The sequence below is a fragment of the Chrysoperla carnea genome, chromosome 1 (assembly GCF_905475395.1).
Source record: "Chrysoperla carnea chromosome 1, inChrCarn1.1, whole genome shotgun sequence".
NCBI lineage: Eukaryota > Metazoa > Arthropoda > Insecta > Neuroptera > Chrysopidae > Chrysoperla > Chrysoperla carnea.
Window position 1 is genome coordinate 80,342,038 of NC_058337.1, and position 26,828 is coordinate 80,368,865.

General features: G+C 28.4%; 1 protein-coding gene across 2 annotated transcripts in view; it reads right to left on the minus strand.

Moving 5' to 3' along the window:
* Positions 1-503: 503 nt before the first annotated feature.
* Positions 504-26,828, minus strand: part of LOC123305684 (mushroom body large-type Kenyon cell-specific protein 1) — a 162,366-nt gene continuing 136,041 nt past the window's right edge. The window contains exons 4-5 of one of the 2 annotated variants that reach the window (XM_044887472.1): positions 18,665-19,368; positions 504-3,520 (exon numbers count right to left, since the gene is read on the minus strand). In XM_044887472.1, the coding sequence (XP_044743407.1) occupies positions 952-3,520; positions 18,665-19,368 (3,273 nt within the window). In that variant the 3' untranslated portion in view covers positions 504-951. Of the gene's footprint in view, positions 3,533-18,664; positions 19,369-26,828 lie in introns of both variants that reach the window. The other variant, XM_044887470.1, reaches the window with a different exon arrangement.

The following is a 26,828-nucleotide window of genomic DNA, read 5'->3' on the forward strand; positions in this document are numbered from 1 at the left end:
TCAAATATGTTTAATGTATGTATATAATGTATATAATAATAATTAATTTTTTAAAAATTAATTAATCCATTTTAAATTTAAATATTTTTAGATATTTTTAGAGAAAATATACATTCAAAAATTTTGGATAAATCACAGATAGTATATAATTTTTTTTTTCATAATTCTTGGATTTTTTTTTCTTAATAATAATAATAAATTTTCCAAGATTATCATTTTTTTACAAATTTGATATATTTTTAACATCAAAGCAGTCTGATTTTTTATTAATTTTTTTTAAATTTAATTATAAATGCATATTAATTAATAATTACCATAAAAACGTTTAATATTAAAATGTAATTTATGAAGTTTTTTTTAAATATTTTTAATAATTTTTTGAGGTATACGCGACAATCAAGACACATAGAGAATACATTGATATATTTTACTTTTTTTTGGAAATTTTTTTTAGAGAGAGAATATATGCCGAAAAACATCGAACGACGAACATATAATTTAAATATTTTTTTTTTTATATAAATTTTATTTTCTCCGAAAAAACACTTATTAATTTAGTTTAATCACTGGGGGAAGGGCGGGGTTGATGATTAATTTTTTTACATACGACACAAAAATATATTTTAGAGATATTTGGTGTGGTTGGTACTGCTTTGATGAAAATCAAAAAATATCTTGAACACATAATTTTGTTTTTTTATTTTTATATATTTTTTGCTCAAAATGAGAATTAAGAATCTGCTGTTTTTTCTTCTCTATACATAACGATGTCATTTTTCTTGTAACGAGAAACAACGGAAACTATGTTTCCATAAAAAAAATAACGTTTAAAAAAAATTGTTTACAACTCGCCAACAACAATGCAGTTTTTTTTTTTTTGTTAAAAATGTCTTGCAACAAACAAATAAACTAAAAAACAAAAATGCTATTTTATAAAAACCGTGCTAGATGTCAGTCTTGGCCCCCCGCTTCCGGTTTCACAATTGAGGCACTTTCATCTACAACTGCAACTGTTTCTTTTATACCGTTTCGATCCGATAACATTGTATGCGATTGTTCACTTAAATCGGATAAACTACTGCCGACAGTATCATGTAATCGATTAAATCGTACTAATACTTCAGGTTTTAAATTTTCTGGTTTTGTTATTTCTTGAAATTGTGGTTTCACATAAATTCTCGATGTGGGTGAAGGACTGGTTGTCGTTGATGATCTTTCACCTTCACCTTCTGAATGATTATCAATCGAATGTTTACGTTTTCGGTCACTAATTGGTAATGGCGCTGTCGTTGATTCATTTGAATCATTTGATAATTCAACAATGTCAGTTGAATTCCGACCACCCCCACTACGACCCCCACTTGAAAAGTTTACGGGTGTACTATCTAATTTATTATCAGTGTAATCACGTGAAAAGTTTATTGGACTTTGTGTACGTTTTGAATTGTATGAACTACTTTCATCACCAGAACTTTGTGGATCTAATAAATTCGGCTTGGGTAACGGTGTTAGACGACTATTCCTACATAATTGATCCAACAACGCCTTATTCGACATATTTTCTGGTGTTAATGATTTATCTTCGCCATGTTTGTTGTTACTGGAACCAGGTATACCCATCTCAAGGCTCGACCTTATAATACCATCTAAAAAAGTACCATTTGCACCAGTGCCATCATACAGTGATTCGGCGATTTCTCGTGTACTTGCCGAGTTTGCCGCCGCTGCTAGTTGTGCAGCAGTGGGTACTCCGGAAGAGGTACTAGAATGTGGTGGTGATGATACAACATTTTGTTCCTGTATCCTTTGCATCATTTGCGTGGCAAATAAATCTGGATGAGGCGGGAATCCAGAGGTAGATGGCATTTGCATTGGATGGAATGATGGATGTGGCCAAAATGGGAATGGAGGATGGTTGTATCCAATTGGTGTCATACTTGGATCAAACAACGGCATTTTTAAACCATTCGGTGATGTGGGTGAAAATTTTTGGGTAGGTGGTTTAATATTTGTTTTATTTTTATCTGCTATATTACGTATTTGTTCTTGAGGTTTACTTGGTACTGTTTGTGTTTTAATATCACCATCAGTAGGTTGAGGTTTGGGATCACGTTTTCTAGGTCGCATTAAATGCCTTTCTTTTACTTTATATTCTAGCGTAGAATGTGGCACACCGTAATAGCTTCCTGCTCTATGCACAGACATTTCACCACGTTGCACTGCGCGCACTGCTTCCACTAAACTATCACGATCATAATTACGATATTTTCCACGTTTCGGTCGTGTGCCTTTTCCTCCTCCCATTTGCTGGGATTGTTGCTGAGAATTTGCTGATGAATTATTATTTTGAGGTTTTGGTGGTTGTGGAAATTGTCGATTTGCATGCATATCTTGATGATTTTTAATAACCGATATCCCACCACCCATTGACGGAGGAGGTGTATATCGACCACGTTTGATTGAATTAAAATCCATATCTATAACTGGGGAAGTAGCCACAGCTGCTGCCATTTTCAAACTCATTTGATCGTTTTGTTGAAACTTTTGACTGATACTCTTGGCAATGACGTCCTTCAATGACATTATACCTTTACCAAGTATAGCAGCTGGTGGTGAATTTGATTCGCCACCGCCAATACTCCCACTTCCATGGTGTGGGGATGTAATATTTAACGGTGTTTGTGGATCTAATACATTTGGACTTTGTCGAAATATATCACCACCATTTTTACTGGTTGTAGGTTTGAAGGACGGAATTTTGAGTATCACATTTGATGGTGAGTCACTGGTCTGCTGTTGTGAATCATTTGTTTCTGTATCAATTACTTCTGGTGTGCCTGATTTCATTGGAGGTATTTTGTCGTTACGAATTATAACAGAATTTGTAGAACTTTGTCGCGATAAACTACGTTCAGTGGTACCACAACCATTGTTCACAATATCTGAATGTTGATCAGATTGTTCTGATTCGGCTAACAACTTTTGTACCGTTTCAGTTAACTTAATTGCACTCATTAATTGATCAGTTTTATGTCCCGAAATCAAACCACCGGACGCCCGTAACAACAACGATTGTATATAAGGGGCAAAATTATTAGCTTCTAAACTTTCTTGCGTATCTTTACAAACACCTTTTTGCAGTAAATGTTTTAAATTTTCTGTAATTGGTGATTCTAATGTAGAAAACCGTAAAATATCATCCATTGATAATAAAGGTTTTTGTAATACTTTTTCAACTTCCTTCTCTTCCTCATCACCTGACAATTCTTTTTCTTCAGTCGTTACATTTGTTTCATCATCTTCTAATTTTACTGGAGCGGCGGATAGTAAATGACTTTCACGTTCCCGTTCCATTGCTAATTTATAGACTTTATTACGTAATGTGGAGCGTGGTATACCGTATATAACTGCGGCACGACGTGTTCCCAATTTTCCAGATTGTATGTCACGTAAGGCGGCTTGTAGTTCATCTTCAGTGTATGTCCGCCGGCCAGTCACCGTTGACATCCGAGGTTTTGCTCTGGAATCAAAACTATACTGTAGTTAAACATTTTGTCGCTTTTTTAAATTAAAGGAATATTAAATATTTAGATTTTCAACAAGGGTGTATTCCGAAGATAATCAGATTATGATAAAAAAATGTATTTAAAATTTAGTTTTAGTTAAAATATTTTCTCAATACACCTGAAACGTAAATTATTAAACAAAGTTCGGCTATTAAGTATTCAACGTCAGTATACAACGAAGCAATTTTTGAGGGGGAGATATCTGGTTGATTATAGGTTAACAATTTGTTTTGATAATGACTACCCTATTAATTTCAAAATTGAAGCAATAATATTAAATAAAATATTTTATACTAATAATATTTGTTTTGGTTTAAAATTACAACGGTATAATTCAAACAAGTGGCAACAACCTTCTAAACTACTTATCATAATTTGATAAATGAGGTATCGTTAAAATCGTCTTAATCGTCCGCTGGGTATAGCTATGTTCCGTCACATTAAATTAAATACGGCGCCCTCTAGAGGACATAAAGCTATGATAGCACTTTTCTAATATATATATGTTGATGTACTTTCTCACGAAATTATAACCCAAAAATGATTTAAATAAAATAAAGTTCGAAAACTAAAACCCCTACAAGTACAGAATTGCGCTATTAAAAGTATGAAAACAAGAAAAAATTTTCATCTGAAATTGTTATGGAAAGTAAAATCGTCATTACAGTCGAAGGACCTCTAAGATTAAAAAGTTTTCCACAAGACTTTACTTATCATAACAATTTCAGATGAAAATATTTTCTTGTTTTCATACTTTTAAGAGCGCGTACGTAGTACTTTTTGTGTACTATTAAAAAAAAAAAATATCGACAATAAAAAGTCATCACAAATATTTGGTTAAGCATAAAAATAATAATTATTTATTTAAACTAAAAAATGTTTTTACTATCTATTTGCTAATTTAATTATATGCAAATTGGACAATTTAATAATATAATAGATTTCTAAATAATGATTGCGTATATTTATAAATTTGCAGATAAATTGTTGATTTCAATTAAGATATTTAATGACATTACATACATACGATACATTCATACATACATACATACATACGTACGTACATACACACATACATACATACACACATACACACACACACATATATTCAACAATTTTTGTGAAAGCAATTAATTTCTAAACTTAATTTGAATATTAATTGACTTTTGAAGAAATTAACAAAACAACAGATTATCTCGTTAATTAATCAATAAAAAATTACACACACAAACCATAATTAATTGACTTCAATCAATTCATTAATCCGTAACTAGGTACGATTGCTGTAATGTTTCTTTGCTGTATACAGCATGAGCCGAAATTCTTTAACTTCTAGTTAATGAAAAATACCTTGTAGGTTAGGTCTAATACAAAAATAAAATGTTTCAAATAAAATTTGTTGAACTCAAGGGGGGAGGGGGTGGTCATCTTGAAAAGACCTTGATTTTAATCTTCAGGGTCATCTAAAAGAGATCATAAATGTTAAGATATACTGAATTTTTTATTCAATTCTGCCAAGTGAAGTTGTATTTCGAAAAAATGTTGAAGACAAATAATGTTAGCTATTTTATAGAGAATTTGTTAAAACCTGAAATTCGTCTTCTATCTCATATCAATAACGAAATGGAGTTGGCTTTTAAATAACACTGAAGATCATTGATCAATGCAAGGTCTTTTGTTTGAAATATTTTTCTGTATCTAGTTGACTCTACATATTTATTGGTAAAGGGTAGCTAAACTTATGGAACATACTGTATAGTATCTATCTATCATATGCGAAACATATACTTAGATTTGAATTGCAATAATTGCAGTTGTATAATTTAATACAAAAAATATTAAAATTGAACTAATTCTGGCCGATAATTTGTGAGAAATTAAGTTTTGTGAGAATTGCTCGCGCAAAACATACCGGAAAACCACCGTTTATCGAATAAAAATACTTTATGCTAAAGATTAGACGATAGAAGAAATTCTCACGAAAATTATTTATGAATTATAAAATAAACAATCTCAATTTAAATCAATTTGAACATGAGTAAATAGTAAAATTTATTTTTAATTTTCGAAATGTTTGAAATGCTAATTATTTTGTTGCGGCCCTTGAAATTTAATCCGTCTCATCTTTGATTTCAGTCAGTCTCAAATAAATCTAATCTTATATATCAAAGAATTAAATAATAAAAAGAACATTTGGTGACAAAATGGTCTCGTTTGCCCAACCATTATTAGAGCAGGTGTAGATAGCTCCCGGTGGTCCATCTTTTTCAAGCTGAGGCGAGTGACGTTGGCGAGGAAAAATAAAAAGTAGTGGGATGAACATTCCTGGAGCACTCATGGCACATATTATCGTCTAATTTTTTCCTATTTCCCACGAAATTTCAAATTATTATAGGTACGAGGAATAAAAAATCCTGCGATGGGGTAATGAGAGCCATACAGCTCTCCTTCTTCCGCTTAACCTTCAATAGAACAAATAAAATTTCAAAATTACGTCTCGTAAACTATCAATATTTCAATACTCATACTTTAATTAGATAGATTTAGAGATATAATTAACGTAAATACAATATTAAACGTATGTATTTAATGCTGACCTGGGACGTTATTCTTTTGTATTTTTTATAACATTGCAGCAAAAATCAAACAATCGTCTCGTACAACTAAGCCATTGTGCGCTTTAGGCTAGTTCTATCAAATATAAACAAAGACACTCGAACTTCATTTACATAATTACAGGCATTAGGGAAGTCCATTTTGGACTCGCTTCCATTACTCGCGGGCTCTCCTTACCCCATGTTCCTCTATTTAATATTAATTTTTCAGTCTTAAGAAAAAAGTTAAAAAGAAAAAACAATAAAATCACGATGTTATTGAAATGGAATCTAAAGAGTACAAAATAATTTTTATATGCCATGTATCTCTGCGCCACAAAATTTGCACAGGTTTTACCATTCTAAGTGATAAAGCTATATGTACTGTTATAGTAATATCAATTAGAATGGTAAAAGGCGTACAAATTTTGTGACGATGAGATATATTTTAATGTAAAAAGCGTGTTCTCTACATGTCTTCATAATTGCTTTAAGTAATAGATACCTATGCCACGCTTATTTTATTTGAATAAAATATAAAAATAATTCTGTGCTTTTAAGTTAATATTTCAATAAAAAAAAGATGTTTTTTATTCTAAAAGTATTATTTTGTATTAACTTCAATTTGATTCATATTTAACTCATTTTTGTGTGCTAATTGAAAAGCAACGAACCCGTGTATGATTTATCTATCTCAATTAGTTCAAGAAACGGCGGGCCCAATCGATTATTTCATACAAAGATAAGTAGTGTTTTTTATTATACATATACAAGGACAAAATATTTATGTATAAATAAATAAATTACATTAAATATATTATTTAAAAAGGATAATTTTTTTTATTCTATGTTAAAAAATGTTCCGCTTTTATTTTTTATTTTTTGTTCTTAATTCGTTTAATGACTTTAATAATAAATTATCTTTTTATGATGTATGTACACAATTTTAAAAATAATATGCAATTTTTTTTTTTTTTTTTTGATAAACAGTTTATTCATGACGGGGTTTTTTATATGTGTATTTTTTATTGCCAAATATATGACGTACCTACAAAATACACATATAGATATGGAATAGAGGTTGATTTACTTGATTTGATAGAATTTTAGATGTTAATTTATGTCCGAAAATCTTGATTTTCATCCTCAAACGTTTCCTACAGGTACAATAGCAAGTTAGTTGCATAGGGAGCTCAAAATAACGGATGACATGCAGAAATAGTTTTAAAAACATCTCATTCGCAGTTTTCGTCTTCCGTTGTTTTTTCATTTTAATCATACAAATGCCATGACACGATTGTTGATTGTTTTGATTTGTCATATCTGATTGCCGCTTCGTTGGGATGATTATTTTTTCCATTTTCCGTTAGACTCCGTATCACGGGCACTATACATGCATATCAATTTTTTCGGACAAACAAGCTTTAACTTATAAGTCCGTTAATTTACAATCAAGGGGCTATTATGTTCTAGAAGCTTAAATCATAGAATTAAATGCTTTCTTTATTTAATTTTTTTTATTATTGTTATTTTTATGTTATTTTTTACTTTTTTATTTATTTTTTTATCACTGATTATTTTCATTGTTGCTGAGTGTTAAACACAATTCCTTTTGTATGGGTGTATGTTCCGGAAACAAAATAAAGTTTATTTATTTATTTATTTTATTTTATTTCAAAGCAATCGGTCGAGTAGAACTTGAGATATCATGTCAACCATCCCGAAAAATGTATTTTAAAGAAAAATGCGTTTTAAGATTGAGAGACAATTCCAGAGTACTGCATTCAAGGGAAAGTAAATCAGCGTTGGCATACTAGTTGGATAAATTCTTTTTAGGTGCTTTTTGGGCCATGGAGTTAAAAATTATTGCGTTTTTACTATGGAGGGAGTCACAGGAAATTGGTATGTTTAGTTGTTTCTCATCAAATATACAGATTGAAGCCAATTAGGATTTTGAACCAAATTTTTTTTTTGACAAAAATGAAAAGATCATATTTATATAAGTTTTATAACAAAACTGTTTGTATTTTTAATTTTTTCATGATAATTTTAAAATTATAGGCAGTTTTAAACGATGTTTTCAAAAGGAAATGAAAACGACCGAGCAAAAAAAAAAGATTGCAAAACATCGTTGTGACGTAATAATGTTAATTGAATAGTATACACTGTATACAATTATTAATTAACATTATGACGTAACACGATTTTTTACGATCATTTTTTTTGTCGGGCGTTTTCGTTTCTTCTTTTCTTTTAAAACTACCTGTAACTTTAAAATTATCATAAAAAAATAAAAAATAAAAACAGTTTTGCAATAAAACTTATATATGGATCTTTCCATTTTTGTTAAAAAAAAATAAAAATTTTTTTTCTTTAAAATCCCAATTCTATTGAAGCAGTGCATTCAGTAAAAACCCATTGAAAGTGTTATCTCGGTTTAGGAACTTCTGCTTTCTGCATCTGACTATTTGCAAGTAAGAATTTGTAAATTTTGTATAAACGTTAATAAATGAACCTGTAGCCTATATAAATGAGTGCAGTGAATGCATACATTGATAATAAAAAAAATGTGCAGTAATATGCAAACATAGACAGACAGAGTTGCAAATAATTTTTTAGGCGTTGATTAAACACCACCACCCGAGTTATTGTTATGATGTGTGATATATATGGAATATAAAAAAATAAACTTCGCATCTGTAATAATAACATATTTAGGTGTGATTGACCTTTTCACGAACGGACTGCTCGAACTGAATGTCTTAAAAAAAAAATTATTTAACAAATTACAGATTTTTTTAATTGGTGCATAATTTAATAATTTTAATATGAATGCAAATATGTGTTAATAAATTAAATTTGATTTTAAAATTATAAAGCGTTTAATTGTAATCATTTATGTTTCTTTGATTTTGAACTTGTACCGAAGTCTGTTTTAAGATTTTTTTGTAATACTAAATTTCCGGAAAATAATTTGGAATATAGATGATATAAGACAACAAGCTGATATAGAATTACTTAATTTATTCGGGCCTAATGATCCATTAAAGTTTGTTTTTGGATCTTCACTGTACCTAGTAGCTTCTAAAATAATGGACCTATTTTGAAAAATAATTTAACGGGAATAATTGTCAACTATATTTGATGAAAATTTGAACAGTCGTTTGGAAGTATTTTTTTTGATAATTGTTTAAGATCTACTGATAATATTGAAACAACGCGACGGGAAGCAATATAGTCACGTAAATTGCTTTCCAGGTGAATTACACAAAATTTTCTTCTTATTTAATGGATGCGCCTCAGTTTAAAGAAAATGATTAAAATTTGAACGTTTTTTCCGTGCATTGATTTAAAACTGATTTAAAAATACAACCATTCAAAAACTTTTTCTATTCTTCTTATTCTCACGTTAAGAAAACGATTAAATATTTTTAATAAATCTCGTTGGTAAAAAAGTTTTCGTAAAAACATGATTAAGCTTATTGTAATGGAAGATAATTGTATCTTAATGAAAAGAATAATTTTGGAATATATTCTTGAGGAGTTGTACTACTATTTAACATGAATAATTTTCGATAGTTGTTCGGAAACACATGATTTATATAATTAATAATGTTACCCGCATATTATCTTCATGATTATATTTAACCGACCAATTCTTCAGCAATCCCGGATTTCCCCCAACGATTTTCATAAAAGTTAGTATGCAGGAGATTTTTTTGGACAAAAAATCGAAAGAGCTAGGTTTCATTTTTAGAAACGTCGTTTTATCCGCGTTTTCAGGGAAAAACTGAAACATTGACTGCAAAATATGACTCTTCCTGACATCTATTGACGACGAAATAAAGTACATAACCGGTATATTCAAATTAGTATTTGTGTGGAGACATTTTAAATGGTTCTTATATGAGTGAAAAAATTTGTGCCTTTTTAAGTCAAAAAAATACCGAGTAAAGCTCGGTCATCCAGGTACTTTGTTATAAAATGAGAATAATTTTGCTACCTTTGGCGCTACTAGCTCTGATTTGCATCCAATGAATAGGTACGTAATATTTTATCATCAGACATACTCAAATTAAATATGACAGTTGGTTTGCAGTGCATTATTAATTCAATAAAAATATTATGAATCATTATATGCATAATTATTTTTGAAAAAAAAAAAAAAATTGATAACATAAAAATTTAATTAAAAAAAGTCAATAACCTTTGTACGATGGTGTCCTCACAAACATTACTGCGCCTGCACTTATTATCTTTTTATAAAAAAAATAATTATTTTATTTAATTTTTTTTTTTAATATTTGTATATGTATTTTTTGATTATATTCAAGAAAAAAATTATATTCGTAGTAACACTAAAAAAATTAAATAGGTTTTATTTATTCAATGATAATTTTTTTTTTATTGCAATAATTTCATAAGTAAATTATTATGAAAGTATAATTTTTTTTATTATAATTTTGAAGTATGAAATTAGTAAAAAGAATTATTTTATAAATTTATAAATTATTAAAATTATTTTGTAATATTCTTAATAGTTTATTTTTAAAATTAAATTTTAGGTAAAACTTCTTTGTATAATATTTGTCAATTTTTTTCCATAATCGTATCTTCTAAATTATTTATAAAATGAAGACGTCTGCAGTCAATTATAGAGTTCTCTGAAGGCCCCTAAAAATTTAACTGATTAATTATGATATAGTAATGGACAACTATGCCAAGTTTAATTAAATTCTGAATGCCAAATCTATTACTACCTTAACTTTTAGCTCACGAAAAATGTATTTTATTATATAGGTATTTGGAAATTTTATCTTATATTTATGTCAAGTTTATCGGTTATTTTCTCTATTTTGTGTATGGAAAAATAGTAAAATTAATTTTGCATGAATTTAAGAGCGTATAGCAAAAAAAAACTTCGATGAAGAAAGCTTTTTAAAGATCGATTTTTTTTTTTTGCGAGTAATTTACTGATATTTAAAACAGAATAAACTTAAAACTAATATACAAATAAATCATCTTATAAAAAAATAAAATAAAACATATATTTTTTTGATAAAACATTTATCAAAAACATATTTTTAAATAAAATATATTAAATAAAGTTTTACGGATTTAAGTATATCTGAAATATGTATGTATGTGTATTGTATAGATAGAAATATATACAATTAATATTGAAAAGATATTACATGTAATAAGAAAAACCTTGAATTAGTGTAATCACCTTATTAAGGCCTTGCATGGCAGCGTTTGTTGTTTGCCTCAATGAAAAAATAGCGACAAATAATATTAATATTATGAGATTGAAATCCCGTTGAAAATCATTGATATTTGTATGCTAAAAAATCACACTTGTGATTGTGAAATAACAAACCTTTAAATGATTTGCCCACAATTCGAAATGGTTCCTAACTTCTATATAAAATCAAGCATAACTGTAATCAAGTTTGTACACCTAACGCTAAAATTAAGTAGGTATACATACACATTTTTTTCTATACTTATTTAAAGTATATTTTATTATCGAGCCTGCGGGGTAAAAGTAGTTACTTGCATTTAGCTACGCGAAACAAGGAGGGGGAAGGTACCTTTCTCTCATCTCAGCAACAGGAAAAAGTAAAGACGCCTCAGAATTCATAATTGCCTCATTCAGCTTCGAGAGGGAGGTAACGAACATGAGATCTAAGACATTCTTTACTTTTGCTACCAATAATATTTTATATTCAATAGATTTATTTCGATCGCTTTATTTTTATAATTTGTTGGTTTTTAAACGAAGTTTTTACATTATTGTTAGATTATAATCGAAAAATTTCTCATTTAGTTTCAAGTAATACTTATAAATATTGCGTTTTGTAAAGGGTCAATGTTTTTCAAATTAGCATCAGTTGGTAAATATTTTATCCAAATAAATATAAAAAATTTTTATTTTTCTAAATTAATGATATCGTGTAACTTTTGAAATAAACAAAAAATTTGTTTTGGTTTTAGTAGCTTCCTTTATAAATATTTTCCTGTACATGTGTATGAATTTCCATCATTTAATCTCTAAAACGACAAATAAATTATGAAAATGTCATTTATGTCAGCAATTTTTATTATTTTTCATGGTAAAATTTTGTTGCGTTTAAATACTCAAACATCAAAACAATTTTCCTTTCAATAAGTTTTTAGACTCATATTTTTCTTAGTTCAAAAATATCTATATTATACGATTTACGCCCATTAAATATTTCAACATTCAAGAGACTTTGATACAAAAGAACATATCGGACAGAGCATATTCAAGGCTATCATACATGACAAAGTGATCAATTTCAAGTGTATCATTAAATTACAAATAATAATTTTTTTTTCATATTTTTATCATAAATTTTTTTTATCTCGTATATTTTTTATTTTTTGTATTAAATTATAATAATTTTATGTAAAAATTAATTATATTTTGATTTAAATTTAATTTAATTATAAATTATTATTATTTTGAAATTTGTGTATAGTTTTTTTGAGGTTTTTTATTAATAATGGTGACATCAAATATCTAGGCCATTTAAAAATATTTTTAAATGCAATTTTATTAATATTTAAAATAATTATAAGATATTTATTATTTTATTATTATTTTTTTTAGCGATTTTCTAATATATGTGGATGCAGTAATAATAATGGATGGGTCCTTGAATATCTTAGAACGCAAGCCCTAAATTCAATTTTGGTTCTTACTATGCAGAAAATCCGTTTTGTCAAGATAAAATGACTTTTGTTTATCTATTCTGCATCTTTTTGTCAATTCTTTTTGACTAATAGCACGAATATCCAATAATTTTTAACTTAGCACTAATTTAAAATTTTTCTAGCGCCTTTAAGAGTTGGTAGATTAAATATAATGGAAGAGGTGAATAGAACAAGAACGTAAGTTTCCAAAGTGTATTTTGAAAAAAAAGTACTAATAAAAATATAAATTTTGAGCCAGCTAGAGAAATATTTTTAGTTTTAAACAAATTGAAGCCAATACTATTTTCTGTGTAAGTTGTTGAATTCATCAATAGTACTGGCAGACAATAAATAAGCCAGTTCACATACACTATTTTGCCTGTAGCCTACCATCTGGCTCTTTAATTGAGGCTAGTATTGATTGCACTACTTTTACAAAAAAAAAAAAAAAAAAAATGGTTTTCCTTCACTCAAAGATAATTTATATTGCATTTTTTTTTCTGATTACCCTCCTATTATGAAAAAATTAATCAAGCATTTTTATCACATAAAAAAGTTAAGAATAAATCAGAGGATTATAAAGCTATTGTTTCCAATTTATTGAATAACTTCAAAAAAATGAGTGTCAAAATATCGTTGAAAATTCACTTTTTACAAAAACATTTTTTTATTGAAAATCTAGGAAGCGTTAGAGTGGTACATAATTTTAAAAGTAAATGAACTTCGAATTTAAATACATACAAGTAGTTAAAAATGACAATATTTCGTATAAACTTACACTCCCTATTTTAGTTATGAATTTTCATACAAAAAGTGATACAGCAAACTTTGGTCTCAAATCATGAGCACATTTTAACTTCAACAATGACATATAAACTTTCACCCACATTTTAACCCCTTGAAGAATAATTTTTCGAAAATAGTCATATAATAAACTTATGTTTTGAACCATTATTGGTTCATATATCATTTTTTACACTTCTAATTTCAAAATTGACCAAGTTTCATACATACATTTCATGGTTCTAGGCTAAGCGGTCTTAGCTGTGCGTTGATCGACCAGTTAGTGAATCAGCCGTCAGTTTCTTCTTTTATACGTATAGATTAAAGAAAACAAGTGAAAATAAAATATCACATTACACATACAAACATGTCACACATATATAACTGATATTCCCATATAATAAATACTATACAATTTACGCCTAATTTGCGCTCTCACGGGTAAACAGTGATGTTTACAAAAAAATGTTTAAAACAAAAGTTGTTTATTTTTTTGATAAGGAACATTTTTTACATTTAAACTTTTGTTTTATCTCTAACGGTTTACAAGATGGGTCCTACGGACGCAAGACCCAATTGACTCTATGTTTCTCATTTACGAACTTGACCTCACTATTTACGTCCTGAGTACGCTGTAAAAATTTCAGCTTGGTATCTTTTATCGTTTTTGAGTTATCGTGTTGACAGACAGACGGGCAGACAACCGAAAATGGACTAATTAGGTGATTTTATAAACACCTATACCAAAATTTTGTTCAAAGCATCAATATTTTTAAGCGTTACAAACTTGGGACTAAACTTAGTATACCTTGCTTATTACATATATACATGGTATAAAAATAACTGCCAAAAACAAAAATAATTCGGACTGGAAAGTGTTAAATATGCATTTATTTGCGCTTCCACCATATTTAACATACAAAAATTAAATATTGAAATTTCTAAAATGAGATCGTATTTACTAAATATTTCGTAAATTAGAAGCAAAAAGATAGACAGATAGACGTCTCAATATTTATCATACAATACTTTAATTCCAAAAAAAGTCTTACATGAAGAATTTCAACGAAATAATTTTATTAAATTCTTTTTAAAAATAATTTCATTCGTTTAAATTTATTTTAAGACGTATAAAAAAATGAACATATTTATTTATTTTTTTAAAGACATTCTTGTCGCAATGTAAATAGGTCAATCGTATGCATCATACACAGATGCAAAAAAAAAATGTACAACCAGATAACGTAAATGAATATAATAAAAAAAAAACTTTAAATATTTATTTAATGATTATAAAAAAATGCATTATTATTTGTGCATTAAAATATTTTTTATATCTATTTTATTTTTAAGTGGATTGGAAAAAAAATTTGAATCGATTAAGTATGAGTCAGAATCATGTAATTAGTTGTTCTGTACTTACTGATAATACACTGGTTGGAATTGTTTAATGAAATATTTGGGCTGAACTTAATTTTGTATCAAGGATGCATGATGCACACATGCAATTTTTATTTAATATAAGTTTTAAAGTATAGGATATCTGGATCGAAATAACTTTATTTAAAACAATCATATCTAACTAGAGTGATACCCTCCCGCTTCGCTGGGTATAAAAGAAAACTTTGATAAAAATTGCTCTCGCTTATCCCTTTTCTATAACGCTCGAAAAAATGGTAACGATTTATGGTTTTCTATTTTTTTAAATGTATAATAGTCGTAATTATTCATTGAGTACATGTAATTTATGGCAATGTGAAATGACTACTTTTACAGAAATCTGTAATTTATGGTAATATCAAATTAAATTAATCTTTAAATTTTTTTTAATTTTTTATTTATATATCTTTATAAATTATATCTCATATGTTATTCTGATATATCAGCTATATTGCTGTACAGTTTCATTGAAAACCACTTGCTAGTTTTAGCGTGAAACGTAACAAACAAACAAACAAACATGCTTACTTTCGCATTTATAATATATAGAGATAAATTATATCTCATGTATTATTCTGAAGTATGAGCTGTATTGCTGTACAGTTTCATTAAAAATCCTTCACTGGTTTTAGCGTGAAAGCGTAACAAACAAACAAACAAACATACTTACTTTCGCATTTATAATATATAGAGATAGAGATAGAGATAAAAAATGCAGATAATTTTTTAGGAAAACCATAACGGAATTGGTTTTTCTCACCTACTACTATATTAACTATCAACATATTGAGAAAAGTTATTTTCGAATATTTTTGATTTATAAAATTTTTTTTCCCAAAATTGATTTTAATGTCTTATATTTACTTTAATTACGTGGGTTTAACTAAAAGAGATATTTTAATAAAGTTTGTCGCCCATGCCAATTATATCATTTTAATGCAGTCATTTAAAACATATTATTTCACAAAACTCCGAAAAACTACACACAAGGGAAACTTTGTGGAAATATAATATAAGGTGATGAGTTTTATTGTGAAAAATTCAAAGTTTCTAGTGTTTTTTAACCCACGAACTAAAAAAAAGGGTGTTAAGTTTGACACCGCTATGTGTGTGTCTGTCTGTCTGTCTGTGGCATCATAACGCCTAAACGGTTAAACCGATCATCATTTTTGATTTGGTTTGAAAGGTAATTAAACGGAGAGTGTTCTTAGCTATGTTTCAAGTGCGAGTATAGGATTTCGCACCAAAAAAAAAATTGGCGACAATCTTCAAATTATTTAAAGGGAAAAGGTAATTTAATGGAGAGTGTTCTTATATATGTTTCAAATGCGAGTTTACGGTTTCGTACCTGAAAAATTTACCGGGAGTATTTAATTTTTTTTTTTGCTTTTATTTGGCTTATATTTCATTTTCGTGCGATTTTTCTCTCTAAGGGTGAAAGTGCATTTGGGATTTGCAAAGGACCATTAATTTATGCTCCACACTAATTTGAGGTGGAAACTTTTTATTTTATTCTTCTTTTTATCACATATTATATATGTTTCTACAAAATTTTCCTTGATTACATTTTTTCGGAGATGAAATCCCAAGATGATTGATGATTCTATTTATGTAATTAAATGTTTCTATTTGTATTAAAGTTAGTTTTTTAATACATCATGCTGTGCAAAATAATTTGTATTAATTGATAAAAAAAATAGGATGATATTTATTATATTTTTATTTATTGATTTTGGTATTAAATTATTAATATATATATATTTTTTTGTTGATTGTTTATTTGGTTTTAATTGAGTTTTTTTAAACTTTTTGTACAAATATTTTATTAAAATACCGCTTGTTTGCTTTAAAAATGAAGAAAAAAATCATATAATATTCAAAATTATTATTTAATAATTATTTCATTCAAATCACTCCTAATATCTTTATCATTTATAGATGTGCCAAAATCATACTTATTTGGAGCTATTGAACTATAGGAAATATTTCATGGAGTTCTTCAATGCGTCAATAGATTTATTGGTAAGTAAATATATTGGTTTCAAACGTTTGTATGCATACAACTATATATGTATATATTTGACCTTGAAAGAAGAATCTTTAGACATAAAGACCATCTAAACCAGGCATGGGCAAACGTGGATTAGAGAAGTCTTTCAGACTTCTGTTTCTTAACTACGAGTAAGACAGTGACAACCAAAAATACGAGTAAGACAGAGCAACAACATTTTTTTGCCTACCTATCTCATTACTATAAGAGAAACTGATATAGATAGAAGAGTCGTATACCCGTCTCGCTTCCTCTTACATATGCCATGCGGACTTGGATAAAGAGATACACCATAAAGTTTATGGCACACAATTAAGTTATAAAATGGTGACTTCGACTCTAATAACTCACCCATGCCTGAATTCTAAACCTTAGACATAAAGTAAAAACTTTTATCTACCTCCGCAAAATAAGAATAGCTTTTTCCACTTATTTTGCGTGCGATAAATTTCATTACCGCTCTCATTTTCATTACCACACTCATTTTCAACCAATCAAACTAGTCAAATCTAAGCAAATAACAAGTTACTAAAGCAACTATTTTAATGTTCTAGCTTTTTACAACTCATGGCAAATTTTAAATTATAATTATAATTTATTTTCACATTTTGGAGGCGTAGATAAAGTTTTGTACGATATACGCGTGTTAACTTAGTGTTAACGTTCTTCTGCAATTGTCGATGAAGTTTTGCATGCCTACGTTAATAATTCTCTTATTACGCTATCGTAAATAACTATTCCACGACTAGAATAGAAATATAACCAGCTACCCCATGGAACGAGATTCTTCTAAAATAGAGTTTGTAACATTTTTGGAAAAAAACATATTTTTTTCCTTAACAACTATATTTCTTCCAATTCTGAAACTAATTTCTTGTAAAAAAAAGTATGGTTTAGATAAAAAAAAAAGTTCTTTCGCTAATTCTGAATCAATCAATCGTAACTGCTTAAAACGTTTAAATTTATAAATTGCTATGTCTTAACTTTCAAACAATCTCTCTTTCGAAATGTACTTTAATAATTTTTTTTATTCAGTTATGGAATGAATTTTGCTTAGGAATTATACAGGTATTTCAAGCAGGGAAACGGCTAACGACTTCGTTAAATATTTTTTTGATAAATAATTATTATTGCTTCAATATTGTAAAGGGGGTAGTATTACTTTTTAAGATTGTAAAATTTAGGAATATTTTCATGATATCATTCATTTTGGGATTGTTTTTATAGTATAACTGAGGCCAGGTTTAGTATTTTTCCAGGACAGGTGACTCAAAATTTATCCCCACATCAAAAACTGTTAGTATCTGATCTTATCTGGTAGTATATTATGCCATCAAAATTGTCAGGGGACTTTCCGGGCCTTCCTTAAAAATTTAAATACCGAAATCCACTAATCAGGAATATTTGTCTAGCAAGTTTTAAAAATTGGAATATAAACGATTTTGTTGATTGATATCATGAAAACTAATTAAAATTAAATCAGAAAATTAAATAATAATTGCTCTACTTACTTGAATATATGTTTATTATCAATCGTAGTTTGACCAGGCATTCGATGCGCCGCTAATTTACTGGGATCCAGTGTACCCGCACCAGGTACGTTTATCGTACCATGTAGAAGATGTTGTGTCGTATGATTATTTAAGTTACCCGTTGTAGCCGTAGACGTTGTCGATGATGAGGACGAGCCTCCACCACCTTTTGAACTTAAATCTAATGGCTGTTCCGCTGATGCTCCCGCCGTATTACTATTATGATTACTATTTGAGCTATTATTACTAGATTGTTGAGGTTGCTGTTGACTGGCCGTTGTTTTATCTGGTGATGTTGATGATGGCACATCAATTTCTAATCGCCGTTGTTGTTGCTGTAACGCTGCTGCCGTAACAGCTTCGTGATTAAAATTACGTATATTATTAAAATACCATGGTGATAATAATGCTGGAGGATAGAATGATATGGGTGGATTACCACTTCCAACATTTCCAACACCACCCAAGGCATTATTATTTGTCATGGCGGCAACAGCAGCTAAGGATACAGCCATTGAATGTACACTTTCAATTGTTGCCATATTTTGATGATTATTGTTTTGTAATAATTGTTGAGGAGATAGCGTTGATGCCAATGTTGGTAAATGATGGGCTATATTGGTTGGTGTTTCTGTATCACTGTGACTATTATCACTTGTCTCACTGTCGGATGCTTGTGGACTCTGTAACAAAAAAAAATCAATCCATAAATATTTAAAATCTTTTTAATATTATGTTAAAAATGAACAACCCGAGAGATTTCAAAGATTACCGACGCAAAATAGCGTATTACAATTATTAATCAATGTTCAATATTTCAGGTGATTCAAGTGAATTTTCTTGTAATTTTTAAGTTTGAGTGATTAAGTCATAGGTTATATTCTTATTCGCAATTTTTCACGTGGAATGTGGAACTGCCTTTTTTTTTTGATTGTATATTGCACATTTATATTTACAGGGAAAAATGCGTGGGGATGGGCACAGAAAATATGTGAAATGGTACAGAAATCGTTACAAGGAACCAGCTCACCAATTATATATAATGATAATAAGTGTATTTTACGGGCAGTGATGTTTCAAAGAATAAAGAAGCACATATGCGTCACTGCTAATAGAGAACGCAGATCTCTGCAAAGTTGTCTTAGTTTTATAAGTTTGAAAGCCAGGCTGTTTCTAGTTGGTGCACGGAACTGATGAACGACATAAATGGAAGCGCTTTGAAAAGACAAAAATTCAAATTTTAGTATTTAAAATTATTTTTTTAGTAATTTTTAACGTTTTTATAAAATTAGCAAAGGACTTCGCAATAATCTTATAGAAATTGGATCTGAGTCTTTGCTCATACTGGCACAATGGGAACGGTAATCCAAATGCAAAAGTGTTTGAGCAATGGGCAGTGAAATATCAATAATTTCGGTGTAAAGCTATAGTTGAATTCAAAAATATTTGGTAATGAAAATTTGAATGTATATTGGACTTTGAGTGTGTGTTCATCGCTATGGAGTTTAATATATTTATGTGCAAAATTATTTGAAAATAAATTCAAAATGGTTCATCTAAACAAGTTTATTGGTTCACTAACTCAATATATTTTTCAATAGTCACGTAAAAAATGGAAAAATTTCACGCTCGAAAAACGCTAAACAAAACAGTATATACATAATACAAAAAATACAAAAAAACAAACCACAATTAAAATTTAATTTGTTAAATGTATGTACGCAAAATAAAAATGTCAATTAAATGCATATTTTATTTTATTTCATTATTATTATGGATGACTGTTGGCATTGAATAATTAGCTCAAATTCCACATATCCATTCAAAGTTACCTAGTAATAGCCCCTCTCCTTCCTTTAATCATATTTAAAGGGTGTCCCAATAAGAACACATACATTTTGTATTCTTGCCAAAATGCATAAGATGTTGAGTCGAATTTGCCTCGGAAGGTATTTAGAAGTTATTGACTAGAATGGAGGAAATTTGCGATATAAAAAATTGACAGTTTGCCATAGCATCAGATATCGATAGATATAACGGCTGCAAATGAATACATACATAACTAATAGACGCTAGTTATAAAGATTGAGCTTTGTAAAAATTAAAAAGTAAATAAGTATCGACACCTCTGAATATTGTAAGCACAATTTGAAAACGATAATTTTTTATGAAGAGGAACCACTCTTAAAAGCTTCTCACAAAGATATGACTGAACAGTGGAACAAAATGTAAAGAACAATTGATTTTTAAGATTTTCTTGAGACTCCTAGACACTGGATATTATCATTTATACTAGGTATTCTAAGCAAGTGCCTAGGGTCCCAAGATTGATGAAGGCCCATTCTCAACATTAGTACACGATTCATCAAAATTTGTAATGTGATTTTCTCAGTTCCTAGCCTCTTACTTATGAAGTATCAGTTTTAAGTTTTTATACCATATATATGTATGAAATATATCAAGGTATACTAAGTTTAGTCCCAAGTTTGAAACGCTTAAAAATAGATGCTACGAGGAAAATTTTGGTGTTCATAAAATCACTCAATTCGTCCATTGTCGGTTGTCCGTCCGTTTAAGTGTAAAAAGTGTTCCTTATAAAAATTAAACAACTTCTGTTTGAAACATTTTTTCGTTAACATCACTGTTTACCCGTGAGGGCGCAAATAAGCTTAGAAACATTATATGTATAGTTAGGTACGCAGGTACCTATTGTTTATATTTTAAATTTATACGTTACATATATTATGTATGTGTTTGTTTATTTTTCTTTATTTACATGACGTCAAAATACAAACGAACCCGTAATCAACAAACAATCAATTGTTTATTTTCACTTGTTTTTATTGGTTTTATATAATTTAATTGAGTTCAATTGAACATTGAAAGAAATTTAATTTGCCAACTATCAAAATAGATAGTAAATCGTCAATGGGATGAAACTAAATGCTAATGTTTTGTATTTCGTGACAGAAAAATGTGACATTTTTTGAACATATCAATTTGTTTTATACAATTTGACACAAGCACTGAGCCTGCCTTTTTCTGCATCTCAGTAATGGCGTCATTATGTACATAGATAATGTAGTTCGTTCTCGATCTAGCTGTCAAATGAAGTTTTACAAAAAAAGGGGCTCTATGATCTTTATGTTGCCATACGGCTTTTCTGAAGTCTAAATCACAAGGACTACCCAAGTCCGAATATACAAGTGACACAAAATTCCCCAAACGAGAAAGAGTCTGCCAACAGACTTGTCAGATTTATGTCTAATATTTTGTTTCTCGATTCAAAAATTTTTTAAATTTTAAAATTAAATCTCGAATTTTATAATGAGAACACCCTTTACATACGAATCGTGCACGCACGGTGACAATCTGCAAATTACAAATTTAAATATTTAAACAACAATATTTTGAAACTATATTTAAAATTAAAATAATAATTGATTTTGTTGAAGGTCATTTTAAGAAAACAATTTTGAGGATGCTTTGTATGTTTTTTAACATGGAGTTGATGATATTGACGTAATATTTGGTTAAACGAGTGGCCGTTTATATTCATGTTTTTTATATTTTATGTATAGATTATAATTGCATATGTTTCTATTATGTTCAATACACTTGTACCTAAAATTATTATTGAAATAGTTTTGGTGTAATCACGTAATCCACACGTGGGAGTCAATATTTTTGACTAGGCCCTATCAACTTTTCATAGCGCTTATTTCAGTAATAAATTTTTGATAGAAATTTATTATTTTCACCATCCAATATTGCTATCACCAAATAATATCGCATTTTTGATGTGCGAATGTTTGAGGAATCTATCTCAATTGCAAGCTTACAATCTAATTGGAGTGTTCCAAGTATTATTGGGACGCTTAGAATTTATCATCAAACTATGTTTTTTTAACCGACTTTAAACAAAAAAAGGAGGATCTTTCGACTGGGTGAACCAATTTTGATGATTCTTTATCTATTTGAAAGCTGGTGCTTCCCGTAGAAAAGAGAAAATCTACTTCAAAAGAAAAACAGCCCAAAACAAATGAATATGCACTAAAAAGTAAAAAAATAACGATAATATAATGTAGTTAAAATTATTGTGATTTTTGGAGTCGGTGTCAGCCAATCTAATGTAGCAGACTGTTCTGTCAGAGTTATTTCTTTGGCTGACACTGACTCCTAAAATAGCAATAATTTTAAATACATTATTGTATTATCGTTATTTTTTTACTTTTTAGTGCATATTAATTTGTTTTAGAAAAGTTTTTCTTTTGAAGTCGATTTTCTTTTTGTTAAAAGTGTTTTTATTTACAGACTAATATTCATATCACTGAGGTTTTTTTACTTTATTGATAGATACAAAATTTTGTTAAGTACTTTTGAGCTTTTTTCTATAATGACAATAATAACAATAATTAAACTATGTACTATATTTGTTTGTTTACTTTATTTTGTATACAAATTTAACCATCAAAGTCGATTTTCGGTTATGATAAACAAAACAAAGATAAAAATTCGTTTAGTTGAAAAAATTACAAATTGTGCCTAGAGCACATTTGGCTCCGTTGGTAAAAGTGCTTGACATGAATCCAAGAGACCCGGGTTCGACTTCTGGTGTGTGTAATTTTTTTACAATTCTCTTTAATTAAGATTAATTCGAGAATTTATTTGTCTCTATAGTTTACGCCTTTGTATCATAAACATGCGATTGCATTATAATCGTAAATCGATTTTGATGTTTAAATTTGTGTACAAAATTAAGTAAACAAAGAAAAATGTTGACTAAAAAACAAAAGTAAAAATTCGCTTAATATAAAAAATAATACATTGTTTCTAGAACACATGTGATCTAGTTGGTAAAGGAGCTTTGCATGAATTCAAGAGACCCGTGTGTTCGATTCTTGGCTTCTGTGTATTTCTTTCGATAATCTTTAATTAAAATTATTAAATTTTTGGCTTAAATACGGTGATTACTTACTTGTGTGAAAACACAAGTTAAAGGAGTGAATTTGCCAAGATTGGTAAATGCAAAGGTACACTAATTAATCAGGAAGTTATTGAAGGAAAGCTGACCATGGACTGTTTTCAATTTTAATTCTTTTGCTACACATATATTTCTTACTAGATTACCCGTTTTTAAATTGTCACCAACCGCTGTTTTTGGTATTTGAAAAATTAAATTTGATAAAATAATTTTGAAACAAAGTGTATTTTAGATTGATTTTGAATCGAGTACCGCACGACGCGGTATACATAACACATGCAAACTTGATATTTACTTTAAAAATACATACATAATATTTGCATTGTAAATATTACAAAATCAACTCCATCCAACTGTACTGTAGACAGACAGATAGACAGACAGACAGACCAAACATAAGCTCACAACTAAATATAAATGAAATGAAATTGAATGCACTTTTTAACAAACTCAAATATTGTATTTATTTATTACTTAACAATCATTGACGAATTTCATTATAAATTTAAAATACTATTTATACCGGGTATTCAATCTAAAATGCTGCTGTATATAATCAATTATATACGGCTTATGAAGAATTCTGTTACTGCTTAGATTTTAAGATAAATGTATAGGAAATTGACGTTCTTTCAGTTCCTTCCTTATTATCGGTATATTGGTTTTTAATGCTAATATGCTAGCGTCACGAATCAAAAAAAAAAAAATAAAAAAATAAATGTAATCTATACATGTTAGATATCCCTGATTTTTTCATCATTGAATGAAAAGACAAAAGATACCAATTTCAATATATACATTTTAATGTGCTGCTATGCCATATTTGCTCTAATCTTTTATAATTGCGACTCTTTTTATATAAACTTTATAGTTTTTGTTGTTATATTATATATGGTATGCTTTTATTGGTGTATGGTTTATAAAATTGTACAACATTTCCATTAAATATTATATATCTATGCGAGCTGAAATCAATAGTTCTTCTTTTTTATATCACTAGATAGAGTCTTTTACAGCATTTATATCCAATAGAGCAGCTTTAAGAATGATTCCGAAAATTTAAAAAAAATTTCGATGTGTTATTGTTATGAATGTATGGGCACATGCGTTTGTAGGTTTTTATTTTCTACAACATTTTGAGAATTAATAAGGGTACTCAAATTGATAATAATCTTTGTAGAATATCGTCAAAATTGTGTTGTAAAAATAAGCAAAAGCAAAGTTAAAGTTATGTAAGTACTGGTATTAAAAAGTTCATAATATTACGATTAATGCTGTCTCGTAATGTGTTATGATAATTATATTTATACATTGTGCTTCTTTAAGGAAATTCGCTGAGATTATTCGGCTGGGAATTATGCTGAGAATATACGGCAAATTTGAATTAAAATTCATTTTCATTTTTCGAACAGTTTTTGTTACAATTTTTTTTTCGTACACTTGATACTCGGTATACTCTGCGTCAGTGATGTAGGCGGTGGTAATTTTCTCTACATGCATATAATTATTACATTTAACAACAAAGTCTTTATATATTTAAAAAAAATACACTTACAGACAGACAGTTAGTCTACAGATGGACAGACTATTTGTTATACATTTTTATTTATTTATTTTTTTTCAGTATTATAAATTAAAATGTCTGAATTAAATTGTTTTTTAAAGGTTATGTAGCAACTTAAAATACTTCATTTTAAGAAAAACATTGATTTAGCCATGAAAAATATCAAAATTTATATGCATGCAGTAGTATTTGAAGCAAAAGTAGTATGCATTTACATTTTTCAATTGATTTATGGCCAATCCATTTAAGCTTCATTGAATGAAAAGTCGTACTATATATAACTTAACGAATTGTAAGCCATTGACAAATTTAAATATTACGAGGCTAAATAAGTGGCAGACTAATAACCTGAAATTTTTAAGTGCAGTCTATCTGCCGTATTCGAAAAGAAAGTTTGTGTAAGATAACATAAAAATGATTTATGATCATTAAAAAGGTTCGAAATTCATTTTTTAGTGCCATTGGATTAAATTTTAAAGTTTTATCTAAGTTTTTCGTCAGTAAAAAGTAAATTAATAAAGTGATGAAATAAATTAACTGTACGCATTATTAGGTTATTGATTATGTCATATGGAAAGAAACTGAGGCTTTTTTTGGTTCAAAATTGACGAACATTTCCACCTGGCTTTTTTTTCGCATTTCATCCCTCGTTCGGATTTTATTGTCAAAAAGGTATTTTACGTTTATTATCAGGAAATATATGATAGTAACAACAAATTTGGAAGAATGGTGCTATTAAATTTCGCAATAATGTTATCAACCGTGATATCGATATCATCATCTATATATGTCGGAAATTAAATCTACTTTCTTTTGTTTGGAGCCTACAATTATCTCTGCTCAAAAAAAGATACAAGTAAAAAAGTTAAATACCACCAAAAATCGAAATTTTGACTTTTTTTTTGTATGTTTACTCTTTTGGTAAAAAACACCTTTTTTTAATTTAAATAATTTAAATTTTTTAATTACAAATCCGGTGGAAAATTTGATTCTCAACCAAAAGTTTTATATACAATTTCGCAAAATTTTGCTTAGTTTACGAGATATTTGGCAAAAAACCAAAAAGGATGCTTTTTCAACCCTATCTTCAATTTCCAACCTCTAATTTAATGGCATCCCGCGTTTTTTTCTTCTTTAACAATCCGCCAAAGAAGAAAGAACCCGAATGATTCCTGCAATAAAAACCCGTGAACGCCTTAGTTTCTTTTTGCTGTTTTTTAAGATATAATCAATAGCGTATATTATCTCTTTATGGCTTCGTGGTTTCTAAGAGATTAATCGATTAAAATGCTTCGTGCAAATCTTATCAGCTTGAAGATTGTAGCTGTTTTATTTGTTGTAGGGTTCTGGTTTTCCTAGTTATTAAAAAATTTTGATTATCTCACTCGCTCTGAATAAGTTTTAAAATTATATGATATTCCTTGAAATTGAGAAAATTTTGTCATTGTCGAATATAATCATTTCTTTCTTGGTTTTAGGAAATCTTTACATTTATAGTTTACCAAAACAAATTAGATGTCCACCATCATATTTTAAAGCAAGTCCTTTATATTTCAGATTATAGAAAAAAAAATCTTTTTTTTTTGGGCCAGATA